Source organism: Miniopterus schreibersii, assembly GCF_964146895.1.
Source record: "Miniopterus schreibersii genome assembly, chromosome: 1".
Taxonomy (NCBI): Eukaryota; Metazoa; Chordata; class Mammalia; order Chiroptera; family Miniopteridae; genus Miniopterus; species Miniopterus schreibersii.
This window is the reverse complement of record NC_138101.1, coordinates 51,754,496-51,777,320: the sequence shown is the minus strand read 5'-3', so window position 1 is coordinate 51,777,320 and position 22,825 is coordinate 51,754,496. Positions and strand designations below refer to the sequence as shown.

The 22,825-nt window shown below is 38.0% G+C and overlaps 1 protein-coding gene across 2 annotated transcripts; it reads right to left on the bottom strand.

Moving 5' to 3' along the window:
- Positions 1-8,282: 8,282 nt before the first annotated feature.
- Positions 8,283-20,183, bottom strand: IBSP (integrin binding sialoprotein). 2 transcript variants are annotated; one of them, XM_081144855.1, is made up of 7 exons: positions 20,096-20,183; positions 17,394-17,461; positions 17,249-17,299; positions 17,075-17,152; positions 14,010-14,072; positions 9,759-9,914; positions 8,283-9,294 (listed from the first exon to the last, which is right to left on the bottom strand). In XM_081144855.1, the coding sequence occupies exons 2-7, from the start codon at positions 17,445-17,447 to the stop codon at positions 8,803-8,805; spliced, it is 894 nt and encodes a 297-aa protein (XP_081000981.1). In that variant the 5' UTR covers positions 17,448-17,461; positions 20,096-20,183; the 3' UTR covers positions 8,283-8,802. The 2 variants fall into 2 exon arrangements, with proteins under 2 accessions (XP_081000981.1, XP_081000982.1); XM_081144856.1 differs by having other exon boundaries at positions 17,394-17,458; positions 20,096-20,169.
- Positions 20,184-22,825: the final 2,642 nt, after the last annotated feature.

Below are 22,825 nucleotides of genomic sequence, written 5' to 3'. Positions count from 1 at the left end.
TGCAAAGAAGTGTTACTTCCACCCTCTTGTAGCTTGCTCCCTGTGTTGAGCTTCAGCTTCAAACACTCAACGTAAGTTTTCTAAAGATTTTGTGTAAATTTTTTGTCTAATCAGTTTTGCTGTAAATTTCTTAGGAACCAATAAGCATAGATAGAGATCAAGGTTCTGTAACAAAGGATATCTACCCTCACACCACCTCAATTTAACTAGGAAACAAAATAAAACAAAACTAGGGAGCAATACAAAAAGGCAAGAAATGGACACTGGAACATTCTTGTGGCTCTTGGTTCATGGCTCAAGCCCAGACATCTCCACCAGTGATGCTCTAGCCTTGCTTTCCTGGGCCAGGCTGACGTGTAGAGTTGCTCCCCAAAGAGATTTTTACATAAAAGTAGTTCAAGGAACACATTTCACTTTGGGGTGGCTTTTTCATTTCTTACCCTTCACTTGAGTGAGAACAATAATTTAAAATATTAGCTAACTAGCAAGCTACAAGTTTCAGCTATCAGACCCTCATCGAGGAGTAAGGGTTTGTTTGTTGTTTTGTTTTGTTTTGTTTTGTTTTATTTTGTTTTGTTTCCCCCTCTCCCCCTATTTCTGGAACCTCTCACCCATCTCCTCTGAATTTGTGCTCTAGGGCCAGTTGCTTTGATATACATTTTTTTAAACTTAGCATTGTAGCCAATCTTTTAATCCTCTGTCCCAACTTATTCTTAACACTATTAGATAACATATTTCTCTGTATCATCTTAGGCAGTTAGACATAAACACATACTGTATATATTTTTGTGTGTTCTGACATAAAATAACTCTTTGTCTACTAAATTATATACACAACAAATACACAGCATTTCCCCTTCGGAACCAATGAGGGAATCTTTACAGTGTCGTAAGCTGAAAAGAGGGGCCCTTGTTGAACAATCTTCTCTTTCTCATAAAGATTCTTAAACATTTGTCAAGGTTTAAGCATTTCACAGAAGTGTTTATTCCCCATTGATCTCCAGAATAGAGTCCAGAGTGCGGTGTACTAGGAGTCTTGCTCTGTTTTTGGCAGAAGAAAATGTTTCTGTTTTAAATATGTTTATTCATAAGTATCAATATTCATTCTAAGTTTTAAAAAGGTCATTTTTTTTCTAAAACATCACTTAAAACCAACTTTCTCATCTACCCCAAAATTATTTTTATTTTTAGTTTTTCTTTCTCTCTCTCAGTGTTTGGGGATTTCAACAGAAGTACATAAAAATTCCAGCCAGATACAGAACCATGGAGGGTCATGGAACAGTGTGAAGCTAGCTGTGTTCTTTTCTCTAGACTATTTGTTTACTCATTCAGCTATTACTAGCAAAGAGAAGACATGTCAATATAATTTGATTTTATTTTTATATTAGAAAGATGTCTTGTTACACCCTAAAATGTAACTCAGAGGATGTAGTTAAAATGTAATTATGATACCAACCCTTTCCTTCGGGACATGATGACATTGCTGGAAGTGACTACAAAACTTTGTTGTGTGACCTCAAGGGGGAAATATCTCTCATTCTCAAAATAGTCTTTTCCAGAGGCTGCTTCTTTGTTTTTCGGAACCAAGAATCTTCTCCTTAGGACACAAAATATGACTGCATTTACCAGCTAGTTATTCATTGTGTGGGACACATATTAATGTTTTCCTACCAAACTGGAGCATATCTAGTCTTCTCAGTTTTTAGTTTTTAACTTCATGTTTATCTGCATTGTTATTTTATTTTAGCTCTTCTCTTATGATTTCCTTAATTCTCATGAACTCAGATTTTCTCTATGCTTGTCAGTTCCTGTTTCAGTTATCTATTGCAATATAACAAACTATCTCAAAACTTGGTGGTTTAATACACCAATTTATTATTATCTCTCAAGGTTCTCTGGGTTGTCTTGGCTCAGCTGTGAGGGCCTCACTCGGCGGAATCCCTCATTTAGGACGTTCAGAGCAGGGCAGGTGTAAAAGTTACCAGAAGACTTGACTGAGCTGCACATCCGAGATGGCACCTTGGGGTTTTTTCACATGACCTGTCTCTTCAGCAGAATAGGCGGGGCTTCCTACCTGGTGGCTTGATACTTAAAATACTCAGTGGGTTAGAAACTCGTTCACTGGATGTGTTGGTCTAAGAAAAAAAGTTCCCGTGCAAATTACATTCTGTTATCCTCTGTTCCTCTTCAGGAGGCCTCTTCCTTTCTAAGGCCCTTTGTCTACGTAGGCCTCAATGGATTGAATGATGCTTGCCAGCATTGGGAGGGCAATGTACTTTACTGAGGTCCACTATTCAAAAGTCTATCTTTTCCAGAACCCCTCTCACAGACACACTGAGAAATAATGTTTAATTTGGGCATCTCTTGGCCCAGTCAAGTTGACTCATAGATTTACTATCACAATACTGGATTTGGTGATAATCCACTCTACACAGTATAAGTAATGATTTATGTTATGCAGTTTTTATATAACTATCCTACAGCTAGAATCAAGATCAAGCTTCCCTTCAGCTGGCTAAAGGTTGAGGCTTACCTGACAATCTCTTTCATGAAATTTCAAAAATAATTAATATGGTGAAAAAATTATCCTTAAATATTATTTATCAAGGATAATACTTATTGGTGTATTTAGGTCCAGAGACTATAGGAAGCATTTTGTTAAGTATCTGCAGAAAGGAGACACTCACAGATTACTATATCAAACACCAGAAATTTTACTAATTTTTTTAAGAGTTTAAAACAAAGGACCAAGTTTCAAGTTGGAAGAAAAGAAAAAAAGTAGTAAGTTCACTGATAGTTTGTTTATATCCTAAGTGATTAAACAGCTAAAATTTTAAATTAATCAGTTCTTCAAAGTTGTGATTTTAGTCAATCATCTAAATCAAGATTCAGCAAACTATGGCCTGTGGGCCAAATCTGGCCCATCGCCTATTTTTTACAAATAAAGTTTTATTGGAACACAGCCAAGCCCATTTGTTTGCATCCTAACTTTGGCAGCTTTTGCTACAATGACAGATTTGAGTAGTTGTGACAGAAACCATATGACCTGTATAGCCAAAAATGTTTACTATCTGTTCCTTTATTGAAAAAAGTTTGCTAACTCCTGCTTTACAGAGAAAGTTGGAGGACCCCTGACTAAAATAGTTAAGGTTGAACTTGTGTTTTAAAAAGAGATAGGACAAGCTGTGAACATGTTGATGGAGTTCTTATCTTCTTGGACCCTGGGTGTGGTGAAATACAAGGGGGAACAGTGTGAAAAAGAACAGAATACAATAGAAGGTAATTTGCATGGGAACTTTTATTCTTAAACCAACAAATCAACTTAATGAGTTTTTAACCCACAAAGTATTTTCAAAATCTAAGGGCAGAATATATTTACAAATATTTGCATTTGGATAAACAAAAGGTCCAACTGATTGCTTCATTATTTCCTTTTAATTAATATTGATTCTTTTTCTAAGTGAGACTAACTTTTCTTGATGTTAGATTATCCTTTTCAAAAGTGTTTATTTTTCTGCTTTTCTCTCACTTTTCTTCTCATCACTCAGAGTGATTCTCTTTGCCTAGAGATGGATTAAGTTTTGTTTTTTGTTTTGTTTTGTTTTGTTTTAATAAGAGGAATGCAAATGGAAAGAAAGTCAATATTTGTTTCTTTAGTTCTGAAATAGGCCCTTGGAGCTCTCAATAGACTCAATCATTTTGAAAGCCAAAGCTTTAGCTTTTCAAGGCTAAATTTTAAGAGAAGAAAGCGTGGTAGGAAATTAACAGGGTCAGCCATGAGAGAAGCAGGGTATAGACTTTATGTCACATAATAAATGGAAAGAGGAGGGAAGGTATTCAGTGTTTCCCATAGATTAAATATGCCCCTCTCCCCCCCAGGCTACCAGCTGGGGAGGATATTGATTAGCATCATGTTGAAGGAGATTGGGGACTTAAAATGAAGGAACCGGAACTAGGGTGACACCACAGAGAGGACAGTCATCTCTGAGAAGCAGCTTCCCTGAGGCGATGCTAATACCTACAGGCCATCCACCCCACAGTGCTGGAAGCCTTTCAGCACACTGCTGCCTGGTGAGGGCCGGCATGTCTGCCATGGGTCATTTCCCAGAAGTAATCTTCTTTATAACCTAAGACCTTTTTTAGCTCATCTCAACCAGCCTGTGTGGCCACCTCCTTTACAATGGCCCAGGACACTCATAGGCCTCCGAAATTTTGGAATCTGGAAGAGGTATGTAGGGGAGGAGCTCTGCTGCACTTCTGACAACCTGACCCATTTCCAGATGACACATGGGCAAGGATGGACGGCAGTCCTGTTTGAGTCTGGGTAAAGTGCTTTGTGACTCCACCTGGAGCAAGGAGGGATAAGCAGCCCAGGGAGGAGATGCCACAGGCAGTTTCTCATTCCCCTCTCTCTTATGGGAGATGGTCACAAGGCCATTTCTCATGGATCTTCCTAGTTTCACTTAAGCATGAAATTTTCAACCTCGCCCCCCTTAGGGTTCAGCCGCAGACTTCTGTGTAAGTCCACCTACTCGCCTAGAGCTGGGGGTGGGCTCCTCAACAGCAGAGTGAACTACCACCTGGGCTGTCTGTCATCTGGCCCTTTCAGTTCCGTGTCATCTGTGGGATTCTAGATGCAGGTTGCTGACACCATGCTGATCCTGGTTTTGCTCTCAGTAAAAGTAATAACTGTTTGACTCTATTTCAGCTCATTGTCTCCCTAGTGGCTAAATCAATGAAACTGTGGTGTGCAAACCTAACCGCTGCAGTTGAGATCCTCGTGTCCATGTTGTGAATTACACTGCCACTCAGGGAATGCTTGATGGCTTGACAAGGGACAAGGTGTTGTCCTAGTTTGGCAACAGCATGAAAGGATATTTCTCTTGTTTATTAGCAGTCTCTGTTCTCAAAGAGATTCTTATTTGATCATCTGAGCATGACACGAAACCTGGAAAATTACATCTTATTAATTCTAAAGAACAAAAGAGTAAAACTTCTTTTGTTTTACTCATATGAAACAGGGTTATATGTACTCATCCAAATTTGTCTCTTCTGATTCCCAGTTAAATTCACTTATCTTAGCAGAGTGACCTTTCCATATAAAGAAAGAAACTCTGAGCCCGGCAGGTGTGGCTCAGTGACTGAAATGGGAGGTCGAAGTTCAATTCCCAGTCAGGGCACATGCGCATGTTGCGGGCTCGATCCCCAGTAGGGGGCGTGCAGGAGGCAGCAGATTGATGACTCCCTCTCATCATTGATGTTTCCATCTCTCTCTCTCTCCATTCCTCTCTCTGAAATCAATAAAAACATATTTAAAAATAAAAATAAAAAAAGAAAGGAGCTCTGAGAGGTATATAGGGTGTGGAGCCTGGAGCAGCCTCCTTTCCTCCACTTACCAGCCATATCATCTCAGTTGCTAAATGTCTCTATAACTCAGTTTCATTACCTATAAAAGAGTCAACTTCCAGTAATTGTTAAAATTAAACGTGGTAATATATGTAAAATGCTTAGAACAGAACAGGCACACAGTAGGTGTATAATAAGCATTAGCTATGATATTAATAAAAACAGTAGGTCTCAAACTATAAGGCACATTGGGATCACCTCTCCACCCCCAGAGTTTCTGAATCAGTAGTAGGTCTTGGGTGGGGCTCTGGAATTTGCATTTCTAACAAGTTCTCAGATGATGCTGATCTGATGACTATATTTTGAGAACTACTGAGTTAGGATTTATTTGCATGTAAGTAACAGATACCCACAATCATAGTAGCTTAAAGAAAATAGAAGTTTATTCTTAGAGCTTGCGTGTCCACGACTGGTGTGGTACTCCTTGGAATCAGACTTTTTCTATCTTGTCACCTTGCCATTCAGATTATTGCTTCATGCACACTGCTATAGATGGCACACCCCCATGGCTGAATTCCAGCTAGTAGAAGAGAGAAATTGAAGAAAGAAGAAGAGAATAACACTTCTCTATAAGGAGACAACCAAGAAATTGTACACATCAAATGTACACATAGCCAGAACATAAATCAGATGGCTACATCTAGCTCCAAGTGAAGTGGAAGAAATACAGATTTATTCTGTAGCCAGAGACCCAGCTAATAAACCAGGGTTCTATTACTCAGAGAGAGAAGAGAGAACAGATACTAAGGGGCATTTAGGAGATCTTTCACAGCTACAAACTGATTCCTACCTGTGAACAATGGCAAAATAATTTTCTATGGCTAAGAGAATATAAATATACATCATTTTCCCCCAAATACGAGCACAGCTTATTTCATTTTTAATTGTTTCTCCATTGAAAAGAGTCATTTGATTCAGTCTCAGGGAAGGATTATCTTAGAATAAAAATGTTCTTTTTTCCCCCCCTAATAATTTGCATTCTCATCAAATTTCTTCCAGATGGGCCATCAATGGGGGAATACAGAAAGTAGAGCTTTGGTGGGGAAAGTCAAAGGGAATTTGGAGCAAGAGGCCAGCAAGGCTAGCTAGCTAGGATGGAAGAAGGAGGCTTGAACTCTAACATGTGATCCTAAGTAGGATAAGTACTCCAAGAGGGGGCCTTCTATGCAGAAGATTTTGCATGTATGATTGAGAGAACTACTCCAAGAGGCATTATTGGGATGCCCAGAAACTGTGCTAAATCACAGCTCTCACCAGCCCCCTCCTTTGTCTTCATCTAAGATTTTCACATTGCTTCCATCTAGGCTCTGGGTAGTTGGTTGTCTACCGGCCTCACCACCTGCCTGCCTATTCATGCTGGTGGCCATGAATCTTCCCTCTGCTGGCTGACATTGCCTACTCTAAGAAACGCCTTGCCACAGTTTTCCTAACCAACCCCACTAGTCTAAAAGAGACTCCTAGATGCTTGGAGCAATGGTGGAAACAGTTATCATTCTGCACTCAGGATGGAAGCGAGCTAGCTCAAATCCCTGAGATAGGACAAGTTACCCATGCTACACGAGTCAAAAGCAAAGGAAGAAACCATGAAGGAAAAGATCAACCAATTTTTCTATATACAATAACTTTGGGGTATTAATAAATAAATAAACTTCACAGATAACATATTTGTGCTTGATAGAGTTTTGCAAGAATTAAATGAATTATTAATAAAGGAAATTATTGTGATAATTGGGAAAATTTGAATATGGACTGTATAATAGAAAATATCACATCTATGTTAAACTTTTTGAGAAAGAGAACAGTATTGTGGCTATGTAGAGGAATTCCTTGTTCTTACACTAAATTTTGAAGTATTTAGGGGTGAAAAGTCATAATGTTCATGATGTTGCAATCACTCTTGTTGTTTGGCAAAGAAGTATATACACATATATGAAGACAGGCACACAGAAATAGACAGAAAGAGATAACATAAATATGGCAAAATGTTAACCCTTGGTAGATCCAAGTAAAAGGCATAAGGGTGCTCATGTACTAGTCTTCCAACTTTTCTGAAGGCTTGATATTTTCAAATTAAAAAGTGAGGAGACAATAACTTGATTCATGTGACAGTTTACAATTGTTAGCTATCAGACTAAAATCACTTTGAGGACAGGATTCTTTGTTTCCATATGCTTGATGTCTAAACATTGTCCTGCTCCATAGTAGATGCTCAATACATCTTATACATGAATAAATAAAATGATGAATACATTTTTGTCTTCCTCCTTTTTACTTCACTACTCCCACTTGAAATTTGTTTTTAGGGTTAAATTAAAGCATAAATTGCAGTTAAGGGTTTGCATATCAACCCTCTTTGTGTGTATGTGTGAGTGTGTGACGTGTGTGTGTACACGTGTGTATGAGTTTTATACTCTATCCCACTCCCTACTGTACCTAAAACCAAATTAAGTAGGAGTAGAATTGCCAGATATAACATATAACATTCAATTAAATTTGAATTTCAGGTAATGAATTATTTAGTATAAGTATGGTCCAAATATTTTACGAAGGCCAAATATTACATGGAATGTACTTATACTAAAAAATTATTCGTTGTTTATCTGCAATTCTAATTTAAAAAGAAATCCTATATTTTTATTTGTTAAATATGGCAACTCTAATAAAAGCCATGTATTCCCCCTGATGTATATGGCTGACCCTTTGACAACCATGTCAAAGTCTTAGATATGTTGATTTATCTACAAGAAAATGTTTACAGTTTTGCTGAATTTTAAACCATAGTGGAAATAAACTTTTATCCTTCAGCTGAATTGTCCCCCTACTTGTCTCACACTTTTCCCACTCTGAATCTCTCACTTTTTTTTCACATAACACAGTTTAAGGATTGCATTTTTATTTGTGATAAAAACCCATAATAGAATAGACATACAGGTCACCTAAAAACACATGAGGATGATAATTAAACTATACAGTGTTGGATAGGTAGTACGATTAAAGAGTACACATTTATCGTATACAGTGTCATTAATATCAATAGGTTTCTTCTGAGAAGCACTTCTTGCACAAAAAGTATGTTTTAGCGGTAACAGAGCGAACACATTAAAAATACTGTTGATAGAACTACAACTTCAAAACATCCCATCGAACTTGGCCTCATGGATTGGTTTCCCACCTGCTAAAGTTCGCCCTGATTGACAACGACCTTTCGATAATAGCATGCCAGCTGGAAAAGCGACAGGAAGCCCGTGCACTTGCAGAAACGCCGCCGGCAAACCCCTTCGCCGGCGGCACCGCCCCGCACCGTCCAGGGCCCGTGTTTCCTGCACCTTCCTGAGTTGAACCGTGGAGCCCGCAGGCCCGTGAGGCGCCGGAGGGGGCGGCGGCGCCGGCCGGGCCTCACTGCGGGTCGTAGTAACTGTGGCCGTCGTAGCTGTCGTAGCTGCGCCCCTTGTAGTAGCCGTACTCGTCCTCGTAGGCGCGGTAGCTGTCCCCGCGGGGCTCCGCGTTCCCGTTCTCGTAGACCTCGTAGGCGGCGTCGTACTCGCTGGTGCCCGTCGGCTCGTACTCCGCCTCGTACTCGGCGGGCGTGCTGCCCCCCGGCGGCGGGGGGGTGGTGCCGGGCGCCGGCCCGCCCTCGTCCTGCCCTCCGGCCGCCGTGGGTCCCGCCGTGGTTGCCTCCGGGGCGCCTTCCTCCTCGCCCTCCTCCGCCTCCGCGTGGTCTCCGCCGCTGCTGCCCTGGCCCGCGTCCGCCTCCGTGCTGTTGCTGCTCGTGCCGTTCACGCCTTGCCCGTTTTCCTCCACGTCGGCTTCGTTTTCTTCCTCTCCCTCGTCCTCCTCCTCCTCATCACTCTCCTCCTCCTCCGTCGCCGTCTTCCCTCCAGCGCCAGCCTGCAAGGGGAGAACGCCGGAGAATCCGAGCCTCGGCCTGAGCGCGCGGGCGCGGGGCCGCCCTCCGGCCGGCGCAGGCGCGGCTGCTCGACGGCGCCTCCGGACGCCATTTCCTGCGGGAGCCCGACGGACGCGCAGGGGGCTGGTGGGGCTCAACCGGAACCAGGGCCTTCCCGGCGCGTTTCAGGGGGGAAGGCACTGGGTGAACGCGCTTTCTCTGCGGGGGACGCCCCACAGCCCCGCTCCCCGCCTTCTGCTCGCTAAGGTGCGTGTCCCTCGTGTCCTGCCATCGTGGAAAGGCGCTGCGATGGCTCGGGCAGAGGGCTTGCCTGGGGGAAGAGCTTTTCTTTGCAAACAGGGGAGTTGGGCCTGGCCTTGCTTTCTCAGAGCCCCCTCCCGCAGGGCCGGGCGGCCTTGGCCCGCAGCGGGGCGCTGGGCGGCGTGGGCGCGGGGGGACGCGGTACCTGCTTGGGGAGCTGCAGGGCGGCCGGGCCCGCGGTCCCCGCCCCGGGCGTGGTCCCCTCGCCGTAGCCGGGCGTCGTGGCGGAGAGGGTGGCGTTCTCGGCCTCGTCTTCGTTTTCGTTAGACTCCTCGTTGTTCTCTTCTTCGTTTGAATTCTCCTGGGAGAAGGGCCCAGAGCAAGGAAAGTTATTCCAGCGGGAGGATAACTCACGATTTGTGGGAGTCATGAAGCACTGCTGGGGGGGTCTTTGTGTCCCTCAACCCGCTCACCGCCCAGTGTGGATAGCTCTGCTTCCTCTCACGCCTTTGGCGCTTCTAACTTCTAAGAACTCGCACACCGTTGACCTCACTCTAGTGTGTTTTAGGTATTTCTACATTCTGTTTAATCGATGCAAAAATATGTGTGTCATAATGTCAGCGTATCTTACTATAGGTATCACATCATCACGCAGGGCTTAGGCTCTTAAAGTCTATCCATTACAGTCTTTTTCATTAATTATATTTAAGTTTCATGAAATTGAAGTTGATTAAAATTATTTAATTTAAATACTGAAAATTCAAAGGTCTTAATAACTACTGCAGTGTGGTAGTAAATTAATTCGTGTACTTGCTGACAAATAAGCTGAGAACTTGGTACCTGTTTTTCTTCTGTTCTTTATAGCAGCCCTGTAATGTAGGAGTATTGCTCTTCCTCTTTAGAGAAAGAAATTGAGCTCAGGAAAGCTGAATAACTTGCTAAAGTTCTCCTAGTAAGTGACAAAGCTATTATCTTTCTAACTCAAAAAGCTGAGCCCTTTGTAATGTATTATGAAGTTTTAGATGATGATTAGAATTTATGTGAATTGTCCACACTACACCTAGGATATGTTTTTCAAAAGGGGATTTTTTTATATAAACCAACTCCTTTCTAATTGATTGTATGTCTTATTCACCACCAAAAGAAGTAAACACATCTCATTAACTTATTAAAAGAAAAAAGATATATTTAATTCAAAATCCATCTGCCAATATGTAAGCCAGCTCTGTGCCGTATGCAGTACTCAAAAGATGTCAGGATTTGACACACAATTTTTCTGTGCAATGAGGAAACAAAGCTCTCCAAGAAATCCTTAGTAATATATTATGCTATTGCATGAATATATATATTTTTAAATTCCCACTCCTCAAATGAATGCTTACTAAAATCTTTTAACATTTTAGTCTTCTTCTTTTACTCCATGTTGTTAGACAATGGACTAATCACACAAAGTATTTCATAGCTAATATTAAAAATCAGGAATTCATACACATAGAATCTATTTAAGTCCTCGAAAATTGAATTCATTTTAATATATTTTTAAAGATATTGTGATATTAAGATTACTTTAAGGATTCTATATTTTAAGACTTGAAGAACAAACAAACAAAACTCATATTTAGCCTGCCTTATTATTAAAACAAGTGACTAAAACAAATTTGTAAATTCCACTGTTTCAATGTACTCTTGGGAATACTAGAGTCAACCCCCAAACCATCTCCAAGCTAATTGTGTTAAATAGTCCACAAACACCATACTGTTTATCTATTCTTTCATGTTTATGCTTTAGTCCAACAGACTAAATTTTTCAGGCATAGAGGAGGAAAGATCTTTACTGTAAGAAGATACACAAGTTGGGTCCTGTACCCTCATTTCACAGGTGAAAAATCTGAGGTCCAATGGAATAGATGGATCATATTAGGTCAAATAGACAGCAGTTAATTAGTGGCAGAGTTATGAATATGGACCCAAACTCCCAATTTATAGATATCTACATTTTGTCCTACAGTACCCTTTCTTTTCCTAGATATTTTATTTGAGGATGTCCTGCTGCAATAAGTTGAAAAGGAAAAATAGGTCAGTCTGTTGTTGATGGGCATTAGGCTTCAAATGTCTTATTGGATAAAAAAATTAGCAATGACTTGTGCTTTCAAAAGTATTATTAACCCACTAGAATGGCTAAAATGACTGAAGGAAAAAGTGTTGGTGAAAACATGGAATAACTGGAACCCTCATACTGACAGTGGGAGTTCACATCTGCTTTGGAAAGCTGCTCAGGTGCATCTGCTCAGGTTGAACATATGCATAGCATTTTACCTGCTTCTAGGTAAATTGGACACCAGAAATGAATGCATATGTTCACCAGAAGGAATACTAGAGTGTTCGTAGCAGCACTTTTTGTTATAACCCAAACTTGGAACTACCCAAATGCCCATAAACAGAATAATAATACATTGTGGTAAATTCATATGATGAATACTAACAATGAGAATGAATAATTTACAACTATTGAACAATATGGATTAGTCTCTGAAGTTGAGAGTAGAACAGTACACACACGAAGAGTATATGCTGTGTGATTCCGTATATACATATAATACACAAAAAGAGGTAAAACAATCTGATAGGAGTCAAAATAGCAGTTGCCCTTGGTGGGGCTTGGTTAATGAATGGAATGGAGCCCAAAGCATGTACTGCTTTTTGCTATGAGTGCTGGTTACACTGGTGTGTCAATTGCTGAAATTTCAGTAGTCTGTCTGCTTATGATAATTGTGTTATGTGTATTATATTTCAATAGATGTTTTATACTTTTTGAGGCTGGATAGTTTAGAAATGGGAAAATATGTATGTTTTCTAAATAGAAAATGTGCCTAAACACCTTCTCGTGTGAATACAATTCCTGGTGACTTTGTATTTAACCTGAATTGCCAATGAACTTTTAGGGAAGAAATGGGGGCAAAGTGCTTATAGAATCTCTGTAGAATGGAAGACTCCCAGGTTTAGTCATCCACTTTTCCATGATCACTTTTAACGAATGATCTTTGGAGCATTTATTCCTCTGAAGGATCAAAACCAAACCACCAAATGTTTACTGGACACCATATATGTATAAGAAACTGTGCTACTTGGTCCGAGGAGATACAGAAGAAGAATGAAACTTATAGTTTCCAAGTTTCCTGGGTCATGGGGAGTTTGAAGATAACTTCTTGAAGGACCGTAAATGTTCAGAGACTGTTGGCAGAATTTTAAGTGTGTGTGATTTCATTAGAATCCTAAAGGAGTCCTATTCTTCCTCCACCCCCAACCATTATCACAACAAGAACCACTGACAAAAGGTATACAATCTAATTGGGAAATCTAGCTGCAAGGCAATTTTACAATCGCTGTACAGCAAACAGCGGTAGTTAAATGGATTACCCTAGGTTAGTTCTTGTGTAAGATTACTATGTGGAACTACAGGCAAAAATGTGTGGGATTTAGTAGGTGGCATTTTTCCTGGTACTGGCTTGACATTCTTGTTAGGGCCTTCCTTTAAGTTATTAGGGTAAATCGTTGTACTGGAAATGTTAATTTTACATTTAAAAAAAATTACACTAATTATTTGTTGTTTTTAAAGTTCCCACACTGTTTTGTTTTCAAGACAACAGATATTTATTCGTGAGCCATTTTTGACTGTCATTGTCTGTTCATAAATAGTACATATGAATAATGGAATTTAGAAGGTTCCCAAACCAGTGGATTGCTATAATTGACAATCCAGGAAAATGTACCTAATTAGTATGTTTCCTTGGGCAAGAGTGTCAGTTATAAACATGCTAGCACAATTTCCAAAATATATAGATGAATTTTAGCCAAAACTACACTGATTTGTAGTACCATATCAGAAGGTATTTTTTACATCTTGAGTATTTCCATTTCTGTAAGAACATGAATTTTATCATTAGACAAAAAATACATGAAATTCCTATTAAAAAGATCAACCTATTTTGGTGGGTCAAGAAAGGAAGATGACTCACAATAACACTGTAGAGGGCATAAGATTAGCTTTCGCATACAATACTACTCACTTAGTAAATTAAGTTTTTTAAGTTTAGTCATTAAAATAAGCATTTCACTATGTATTTGCCTTTTACAAACCACCATATTCTATCCACTTAAATATAAATAATGCTTTCTTTCCTATTTATCAGAATTCATACTTCTTCCACTTAAAATGGAGACACTTTTGATTTTGTGTACCATTTATAACTTCAACCCCAAACTGCAATAATGTTTTAAACAAGATATTTTAGTTTATTCTAATTTAAATAACATTTTACTTGTCCAAAATAGAAGACTGTGGGCAGTTGGTAAGCTGGCAATGGCGGTTTGCTGAGTCCCTACTATGGTAAACTAGTCTCCTATTTGTTTTTGTGCTGCCTGGTTTGTTATGACAAAAACCACAGAAATGTCTTACCTCTTCCTCTTCCTCTTCTTCAGAGCTATCACCATCTCCATTTTCTTCAGATGAGTCACTGCTCTAAAAAACATACCCATGAATTCATACATATGTGGATATATATGTAGACTTACATTTATTTACTTAGAGCAGTTCTCATGCTAATGTGAGAAAGCTAGGAGGAGACTGAGCACATATAGAATGAGGTGTGAGAGGAAAAAGCATTTTACAATGATCAAGATATGCATGAGATACTACATTTTTAACCCCAAAGCATAAACAATATGTTAAAATACTTCATATGTAAAAACTTAAGCAATGAATCCCAAAATTGCTTAACTCTGAGAGACCAAGAGGATTATCTGGTCCAATTTCTTTCTTGTACAGGAAGGAATCTGAAGCCCAGAATGGCTGTGATGTCAACCAGTTCAAGGCAAATCTTGGGCTAGGCATAGATACATTGTTTCATTTCTTTATAAAATATGAATAAAATTATTAGGCTTATTATAAAGTGATTGTTACTCAGTGATTCTCTTAAATAATGAGTTTTCCTGATGAATTTAAATTAGAATTTGACTTGAAATTAAATTTGCATATAATTTTTAATATCTTTCCATCTAAAACTAATACCTAAAATTTTAATATATATACAGGAATGGCAAAAGTATGTTTACAGTTGTAATACAAATAAATAATATAATAATAAATAATAATACAAGAATAATCTCACATATTCATAACTGTAAACCTACTTTTGCCCACCCTGTATATTAAAAGTTATATAAGAGAAAAATTAATTCATTTACTCATTTAGGAGATTTTACAGTACCAGCCCTCTAGAGAGCTGAATATTGAATGAGAATAAATTAAACAAAGGAATCTGTTATAAATATATAATTATAAGTTAAGGAGATTTGCCACTTTTTAAAAGAAAATGTAAATCTAAACTTTTGCTTTCAGAGCCTTTAAGACAGTAGAGGATTCTTCATCTTTCTCCCAGTTTTGATCCAAATGGAGTTTTCCTTCTTTTCCTGCCACCACTTTTAATGGCAACAGGTATACAAATGGACACCCAACGTATGATTCTGTCATTTTCTACTTTGCAGATGTTAACTTTGATTCTGACTCAGTTAAGTTCCATGGGTCTTAGAAATACAGCTTCAGAAGAACCCCAGGTTAGAGATCAGACTTCAGGAAACAGTCAAGATCCAATCCTGCTCAGGGCCATCCCTGCTGGTTTCATTCTTCAGGTGGCCACACCACCCACCCAACGAAAGGGAATGCTTGTCCCCTTAGCCAAGAATAACCTTGGGTGGAAAAGAGAATAATTAGACCTGCTCTTCCACTGCCATGACCTTAATGGTTGTTGCTTTCTCCAGCCCAGAGAGTAAATAAAGAGTGACATTATATTTGAACTACTTTTATTTTATTTGTTAGTTAAATTATATAGAGAGGACAGCATATTTATGCAGCATATTGGGAGTATTTCATCATTTTTCAAACTTCCTCATGTCTAGCTTTCTTCCTACCTCAACCACATCACTCTTCAATTAATATCTGCAGTGAGAACAATTTTAAAACTGCATGTAATGTCTTGAAGCCTTGGCTTTTTCTTATTTTCCTTTCTCTCATTTATGCCTTATTGCCAATTTGTCACTAAGTCTTATGGATTTTCCAAAAGTCTTTTATATATATATAATATATAAGAGCTATGAAAAATATATAAGTAGACATGTAAGAAAAAAGTCCTAGAAATCAAACTTTGCAAAATAGAAGAATATATCATAAATCCTGGGTTAGACTGTTAGATCAGGAGATATGTTTTATTGGATTCTTTTTAAAACAACTGTCCTACTTACAAATTCTTAATTAGTTGAGATGGACCTATCTGCATATAATTTGTGGAAATTTTGTATACTAAAGGTATATTTAAAGATCTATGAACTTGGAGTCTATCAATGAAAAATAAAACATTTCCTAATATCATTTCATATGATATCATTCATATAATATCATTTCATATTCATTAAAATATATATAAGCATCTAGGTGGGGATATCTTTAAGAACCTAATATTTAGGAAACTTTCAAATGAGCAATGTTTATTTATGGGCCTGAGAGTGAACCAAAGAATAGAACACAATTCTGAAAACCCACAGCTCTTGTATCATTTGTGCTCATATTTCTTTGGCCACACACATTTCCCATAATTATTATGGTGCTAGAAATACTTTAAAATTATCATTTCCTATCATTGTATGAGTTAGACATGGGTTAGCCCGACATATGGTAGGATGCTATGCCAAGCCACTGTGCTGAGGCATCGTTTTATAGGAATAAAAATAGTGCAATTCTGGTTTGTTGTATATTTAAAATCAACACCACACCCTCCACTTTTCAAAGGCCCTCTTCACAGGTAACCCAATAAAAACAGAAACTCTTATTTTTAGTTTAGCTATTTTCTTTTTTGTTTTCAAATTTTAAGAATGTTTTTCTCATAAGCATGTTGGTTTACTTCATGAAGTTCTCTCTTTCTTCTGCGTATCTTGAGCCAATGTAAAAATTACACTCCAGTGTATGACATATTTATTGCTCTAGTGACCTACACAGGTCAGAGGTTCAGAAAATCTTCAGTACTCACCATTGATTATCAAGAATTTCTTTTTAAATGATCTCTACTATTTATAAAATCAAATTTTTTCTACCAATTAAAGGACTCTAAAATTATTGGATGTGAAACAGCTGTATGACTGTATTGAATCAACTATAACATGACAATTTGTGGCTTTATCATTGACTTAATTGTCAGTGAGTTAGCCAAAATACCTGAATTCAATGTGCCAAGGTATTTACTTTTATTATATTCTAGACCGGACCCAAAATGATTCTACTCTGTGTGGTGTATCTCTATTTTAAAGGAGAATGAAGGATAAGTTTTATTTTATTATGTTAAAAACAAATTTTTTGTAGTAAGTGATCGTTCTGGCTGCATTTCAGTGAGAGTCCAATTTAGTGTTTCACCTTTAAATTTGATTCTCTTTCTATTGTAATGGGTGAAAAGAAAAATTAATTTTTATACTTACCTGAACTGGAAATCGTTTTAAAGGAGGGTAAAAGTAGGCATGTTTATAAAGATAATACCGTGGTCTGTACTTAAAGACCTGCGTAAACAAAATAGATGATATAGTCATGTTTGATGTGCACATACATCCAGAACAAGTGTAGTTAGGCCAAGGAAATACATTAAAGTTAATTACCCCATTTTCTTCAGAATCCTCTGCCTTGGCTCTTCTGTGAAAATTTTTCATCTGTTTAAAAAAAATATTTAATTACTACATATCCTCTCTTTGACATAAAAAGATAAAAATGGAAATAAAAATAGGTTTTTACTAAAGAACTTACTGAGAAAGCACAGGCCATTCCCAGAATGCTGAGCAAGATTAAAGCAGTCTTCATTTTGGTGATTGCTTCTGGAATGAAGGAAGTAGTAAAGTTAACAAATATTAAAACTAAAAGTGTAATTTTTTTTGCTCATACTAGACAATGAAGTATTTAATTTGTTTTTATTTCCGCCCAATTATGGTTGTGAGTAATTAAGACCAAATTTCTGTTGTTGTTTAAAAATGGTTCCTTTTATTTAAGTCATAGAAGACTGACTTTACCCTCCTGTTTAAATAATCTTGAGTTCCGTATTTGGTCTTAACCTCTCTGCTATGATCTGTCACTAGAAGACTGTCTCATCACTGCAAAGGGCAAGAGTGCTTAGCATACCCCACTCTGGGGCTAGGAGGCCTACTAGCATCACTGACGTAGGAATAGCAGCTAAGTGAATTGAATGGTTTGTGTGGTTATGGGGTCTGTTTCTTTTGTTTATGGTTTAAAACTAAGCAAAAATTGAATACATTTATATGATTGTTTTAATGCCAACAATCCTACAGGCATTTCCAGCTTCTATGTAGCTTTTGAACTAAAAGATCATTTGTAAAATGGAGAGTAGGCACCATTTTCCTATAAATATCTTAGAATACTTGTATTTTTTTTATATGTGTGAAGTGATCCATAATATGTAAAATACTGTTCTCATAGCATGTTGCACCAAGAGCCATGTCTAAGGATGATTCTATGGGAAGAAGTCATCAGAATTTCACCTTGGAATATCAGGGGCAAATTTCCTCAAATTAGGTATTTCTCCAGCTCCATTTAAACTTTCCATCACTAGTGTGGGAAGCTGTCATGAGATGGATCAAGGGCTCTCCAAAGTCAGGGAAGAATTGAAGATGCAACTCTGAGTGGGAATAGTTCCTGAACAGTCTTGGGGTTGGTAGCCATGCAAAGATCTCAGTTCCACGTGGATTCCTCATAAATAAAGAAAGATAGTGAAATCCTATCTTAATTTTATCCTATTTGATAAAATCCAGTTTAATAGAGGTTGCATAAACTGAGCTGACAGCCTATTAACACCCTCTTCCCACTTGCACTGACATACACATTTAACTGTGAGTGCTTTCTCATACAGAGTGACAGCTTTGGCTACATTTTATTTATCTATTTATTGACATTTTGTTCATTTTATTATTATTTTTTGACAATGGTTATTACAGAGATATTTTGAGCAGCTTAAGCCAAAATAGTGTAGGAAGCAAGGCGTATTATTTTATTGTTTTTGATCCTCTAAATAATTGAAAAACATGAGATAGTTTTAAGCCTTGGTAAAATCATATTTGTAAATTTGCAAGTTCACAGTATTGACAAATCTGAATTGGAAGAGGTTAGAGAAAAAGTATTTGGCCACATTTGAGAAGCAATATGTAATGGTTATGGCAATTTCCCCATACACATACTTGGAAAAGTAATATTTAAGATGTATAAAACCCATGTGTACACCGTACCCTGAAGGTTGATTTTGCATTTTCTCCTCATTCACCCTAAGTTTATTGCACCCTTACCAAGTACCTGGCACTAAAATAAACATTACATAAGGTAAGGCTTGAGGCCCAAAGAAGCTTCTTGGGTCCTATGTCACACTCTATTTGTGGCAGAGTGGGTCTTTGATTTTGATGCCTACACGCTTCCTTACAGTCCTCCCTACTTTAGAAAAAGTTCTTGATGATCACATTGGGATAAAGAGACTTCGTCCCTGAAGGGGGCCGTTTAAGAAGCTTTCATTGTTCTTGGGGTGCTCTGAATAGTACTCTGAAGTTTGTCAGCTATAATCTAGTCTACTCACAAACAGGAAGATTGTTGCTCTGTAGCTTTATGAAAAAGAGTTGGGGTATTTATAACATCTTAAAGACCTAAAAACTTAAATACATAGAACTGTAGAAAGAGTTTTTATTACATACATTTCTTATAACAAACCATAAAAACAACTAGATGAAAACAAAAGGGGGGTAGTATAAAAAGAACCAAGGATTCAGGTAGGCAGCAATTGGCTTCCTACATAAATCTCATTTTATTTACTTTGTGATTCAGCAAAAGCAAAAACCTCTATATTAACCATAATAACCCAAACAACAATTTAAATATTCTTAAAGAATAGTTTTGCCACTCTCATTACAAGTTTTTATTGGGGAAAGTATTATGAACTACCAATATCATTGATTTCTCTAGTACTACATATTTTTCCAAACTGGTTTCAGAACTATAGAATAGTAACACTTTGAAACTGAAAGTATAACATAATGAAAAGATATTGTACATAATGGAAATACTAATTAGGCATACTTTATGGAGAGCTCTGCATATATCGGAGGCAGATTTGCAAATGCAAAATAGTATTTCAGTCAGGTTATCTTGAATGCCTCAGAATGAGGAAATAAGCAGTTATCTATGAGATGCAGAGATAGAAAGTAGAAAGCATAATTTTCTAGTTTATATGCATAATATTAAGAATTTACATGCATGGGTTAATAAGCTTAACCTTTTGGAACGAATCTAAAATCTGAGGTACTAGTGTAATGCTAAACAAGTATTAAATTACACAGCCATTCTATACAGTGCAATAATATCCACATTTAAATTTTAGAAATTTAAAGCCAAGTCCATAGATGTAAAACATGGAGTGTTTGATTTTAAGATAATGAAACTGTCATGTTAAATCTTACCCGTTTGCAGTCCTGGAATGAGGAGGCAGGCTCACAGGAGTGAGTGACACAGATTGAGTATTTCCCCTGCTCTCTCACTCACTCATTCACTTGCTCTTGCTGGCTATAAACTCTTCTTTGCCTTCCAACAGCCAATCACTGTCACAGTCAAGGTGATGTCAGAATGTGGATTCTCACCAGAAAACCCCCAAACATCAACACTTTTTCAAGACACAGGCTCAGTTGAATAAACATGAAACAGTTCTAGTGCCAAGAAGTTTGCATTGTGGAATTTAATTGAAGGTTTAGAAGAAGATGAATAGTTTGTGTTCTGAATATATATAATGTACTGGATTTGAATTAAAATAAATAGCAGAAGATTTAACCATTTAAAAATGTCATAATTATACAAGTGTTTACTATGTTGAAAGGAAGAAAAATTTAGTCATCAAATACAGTTCTACATTATTAATCTAGTAAAAATATTAACTAAATAATAAGGAGCTGAATAACAATTAATATTTAATATCAATTATCTTATATTTTTCCTGAAATATGCTTTAGTGCCTCATGAGGTAAAATTGATATTATTAAATATCAGGATTTATAAGATATATTCGCTAAAACATATCACTAAGTATAAAAGTTAGAACTTTTGAGGATCATGCTACTGATAGGAAGGCTTCATTTTTTGTTTTGTAAAATAAACCTCTTTAGGTTAGATATATATATAGTCCTTTCTTGTTGCAGAAGTGATGTAACCTATTTTTTTCCCTAGAGGTTTCTATATACCTCTTTTCTGTTCATTTTCACATTTAATATTTTATGTATATAGAAAAATATGATTAGAGCTGGCAAGTGTGATCTGTTGTTACTGAAATGATTCATGAAAACCAAACTTACAAGGGACTGATTGATAAACTAAAGTGCTAAATTTTTTCATTTACAAAGAGAAATTTAACTTAATAGTGTGTATATTCTCCTTGTCCGGTAACTTTAATCTTCCCCAAGTAATTATATTCTACCTGAGAAACCAAAAATTAATAAATATATTTGTTTTTAAATTCTTACCCAAGGACATGCTTAGAGAGACGAAGGGGGGGGGCGGGGAGAGAGGAGAACATCAATGTGAGAAAGAAACATCGACTGTTTGGTTGCCTTCCATACTTGCCCTGACCGGGGATTGAACTGACATCCTTTTGGTGCACAGGACAAAACTCAACCAACTGATTCACTCCAGGCAGACAATAAATACCATTTTTAAGTGTGTGTGCCTATCACCTTGTTAGATGTATCACCAGAAAGGGACTGGGATGAGGCAGGCCTGCCCTGGCACAGTCTGGCACACATGGGTTCTTGACTTGGTGCAGGAAAGATTTCAAGACATGAGTACAGGTGGTTTTGAGAGAACGTTTATTAAAGCTGAGGACAGTGAAATAAAGGAAGGGCTTAGGATAGAAGAGGCGAGACCACCGCAGCAGGAGTGAGCCCAGGTGGAGCTGCCTTGGCTCTTTTTAATCCCCACCCAAGGACATGCTTATTGATTTGGGGGGGGGGGCGGTAAACATTGATGTGAGAGAGGATACTGATTGTCTACCCTCTGTACATGCCCTGATGGGGAATCAAACCCTCAAACTTTTGACATACAGGATGACTCTCCAACCAACTAAGCCACACTGACCATGGCCTGTCTTGGCTCTTTTAGAATGAAAGTCACAGAAGCAGAAGAAGTGAACCACACTGGGCTGCATAGACTCAGGAAACAAGCTACTGAGGCAAAAGGAGGGCCCTTGGAAACAGGATCAGGGGTTTAGCCTGGGATGAGCTGCCCCTGCATGCTGCTTACCTGGTTCTAAGTCTCCTGGGAATCCTTAGAGCTTAGGAGAAAGAAAGCAAAGAAACAGGGGCACAGGAATGCTCAAGGGAGAGCATCCTTTGTCTCAAGGGTTTTTATCTGTTTCCTAAAGACAGGAGTTTTAGGGGAAGTCTTATGGGAAGGTCTCAACAGAATATTCATCAGCTGTCCAGATGGGCTTTTTAATATGCTGATGCATCAAAATGAGTGTGTGTGTGGCGTGGGGGATCATTTTCGGGTCAGCTTTACTTTTATCTTGAATCTGTCTAGCTCTAATTGGTTTTTGTGTTATTTGTTCCCCTGACTTCATCCATTCTGGGGTCTGGCTGGCATTAATGGCACCAACTGGGCCTCTGTTATCTACCTCCCTTCTTAGAGTGGTTTGAGCTACTCACTCTCTGGTTGGAGAGGAGAAATGTAAACCATTTGCTCCTAAGTGTCCTTGGTTAAAGAAGATAAAATCTTGCAATTTATTAGCTGTCTGTTAATTGCTCAACCGTTTGTTTAACTATCTGTCTCAATTTCCCCATTCCACTTGCCAGGGAATTTCCTAGCTTCTTACTAACCTGCTACAGATGTTTTTAATAAATTATCTTTTATTTCAGAAGAGTTGCCTGGAAAATACAGACTCATAAAAAGAGAATTTAGATAGGCCCTTTTGATTTAATTCAACCCCATCCATTTTGGTCAGTTTACCAAACTTTAAATTATTAAGCTCTCCACTTACTGTCCTGAACCAGGGCAATGGAGAACCAATGTACCAGGACATAGATAGCCAAATATAAGAAAGATCTGGTCCCTGTATTTAAAATTATTACCGTTGTACAGAAAGACAGACTTACAGCCCTAGGGCACAACTATCAAAATATCTACAAGGTTTACAAAGAATTTATATG

What these genes read in the sequence shown, in the direction of transcription:
- IBSP (XM_081144855.1), bottom strand. Translation starts at nt 17,447, where the DNA reads ATGAAGACTGCTTTAATCTTGCTCAGCATTCTGGGAATGGCCTGTGCT. An exon ending in GAATGGCCTGTGCTTTCTCA is followed by an intron (nt 17,300 to 17,393) that starts GTAAGTTCTTTA and finishes TTTTTTAAACAG; the next exon opens with ATGAAAAATTTTCACAGAAG. An exon ending in AGGATTCTGAAGAAAATGGG is followed by an intron (nt 17,153 to 17,248) that starts GTAATTAACTTT and finishes TTGTTTACGCAG; the next exon opens with GTCTTTAAGTACAGACCACG.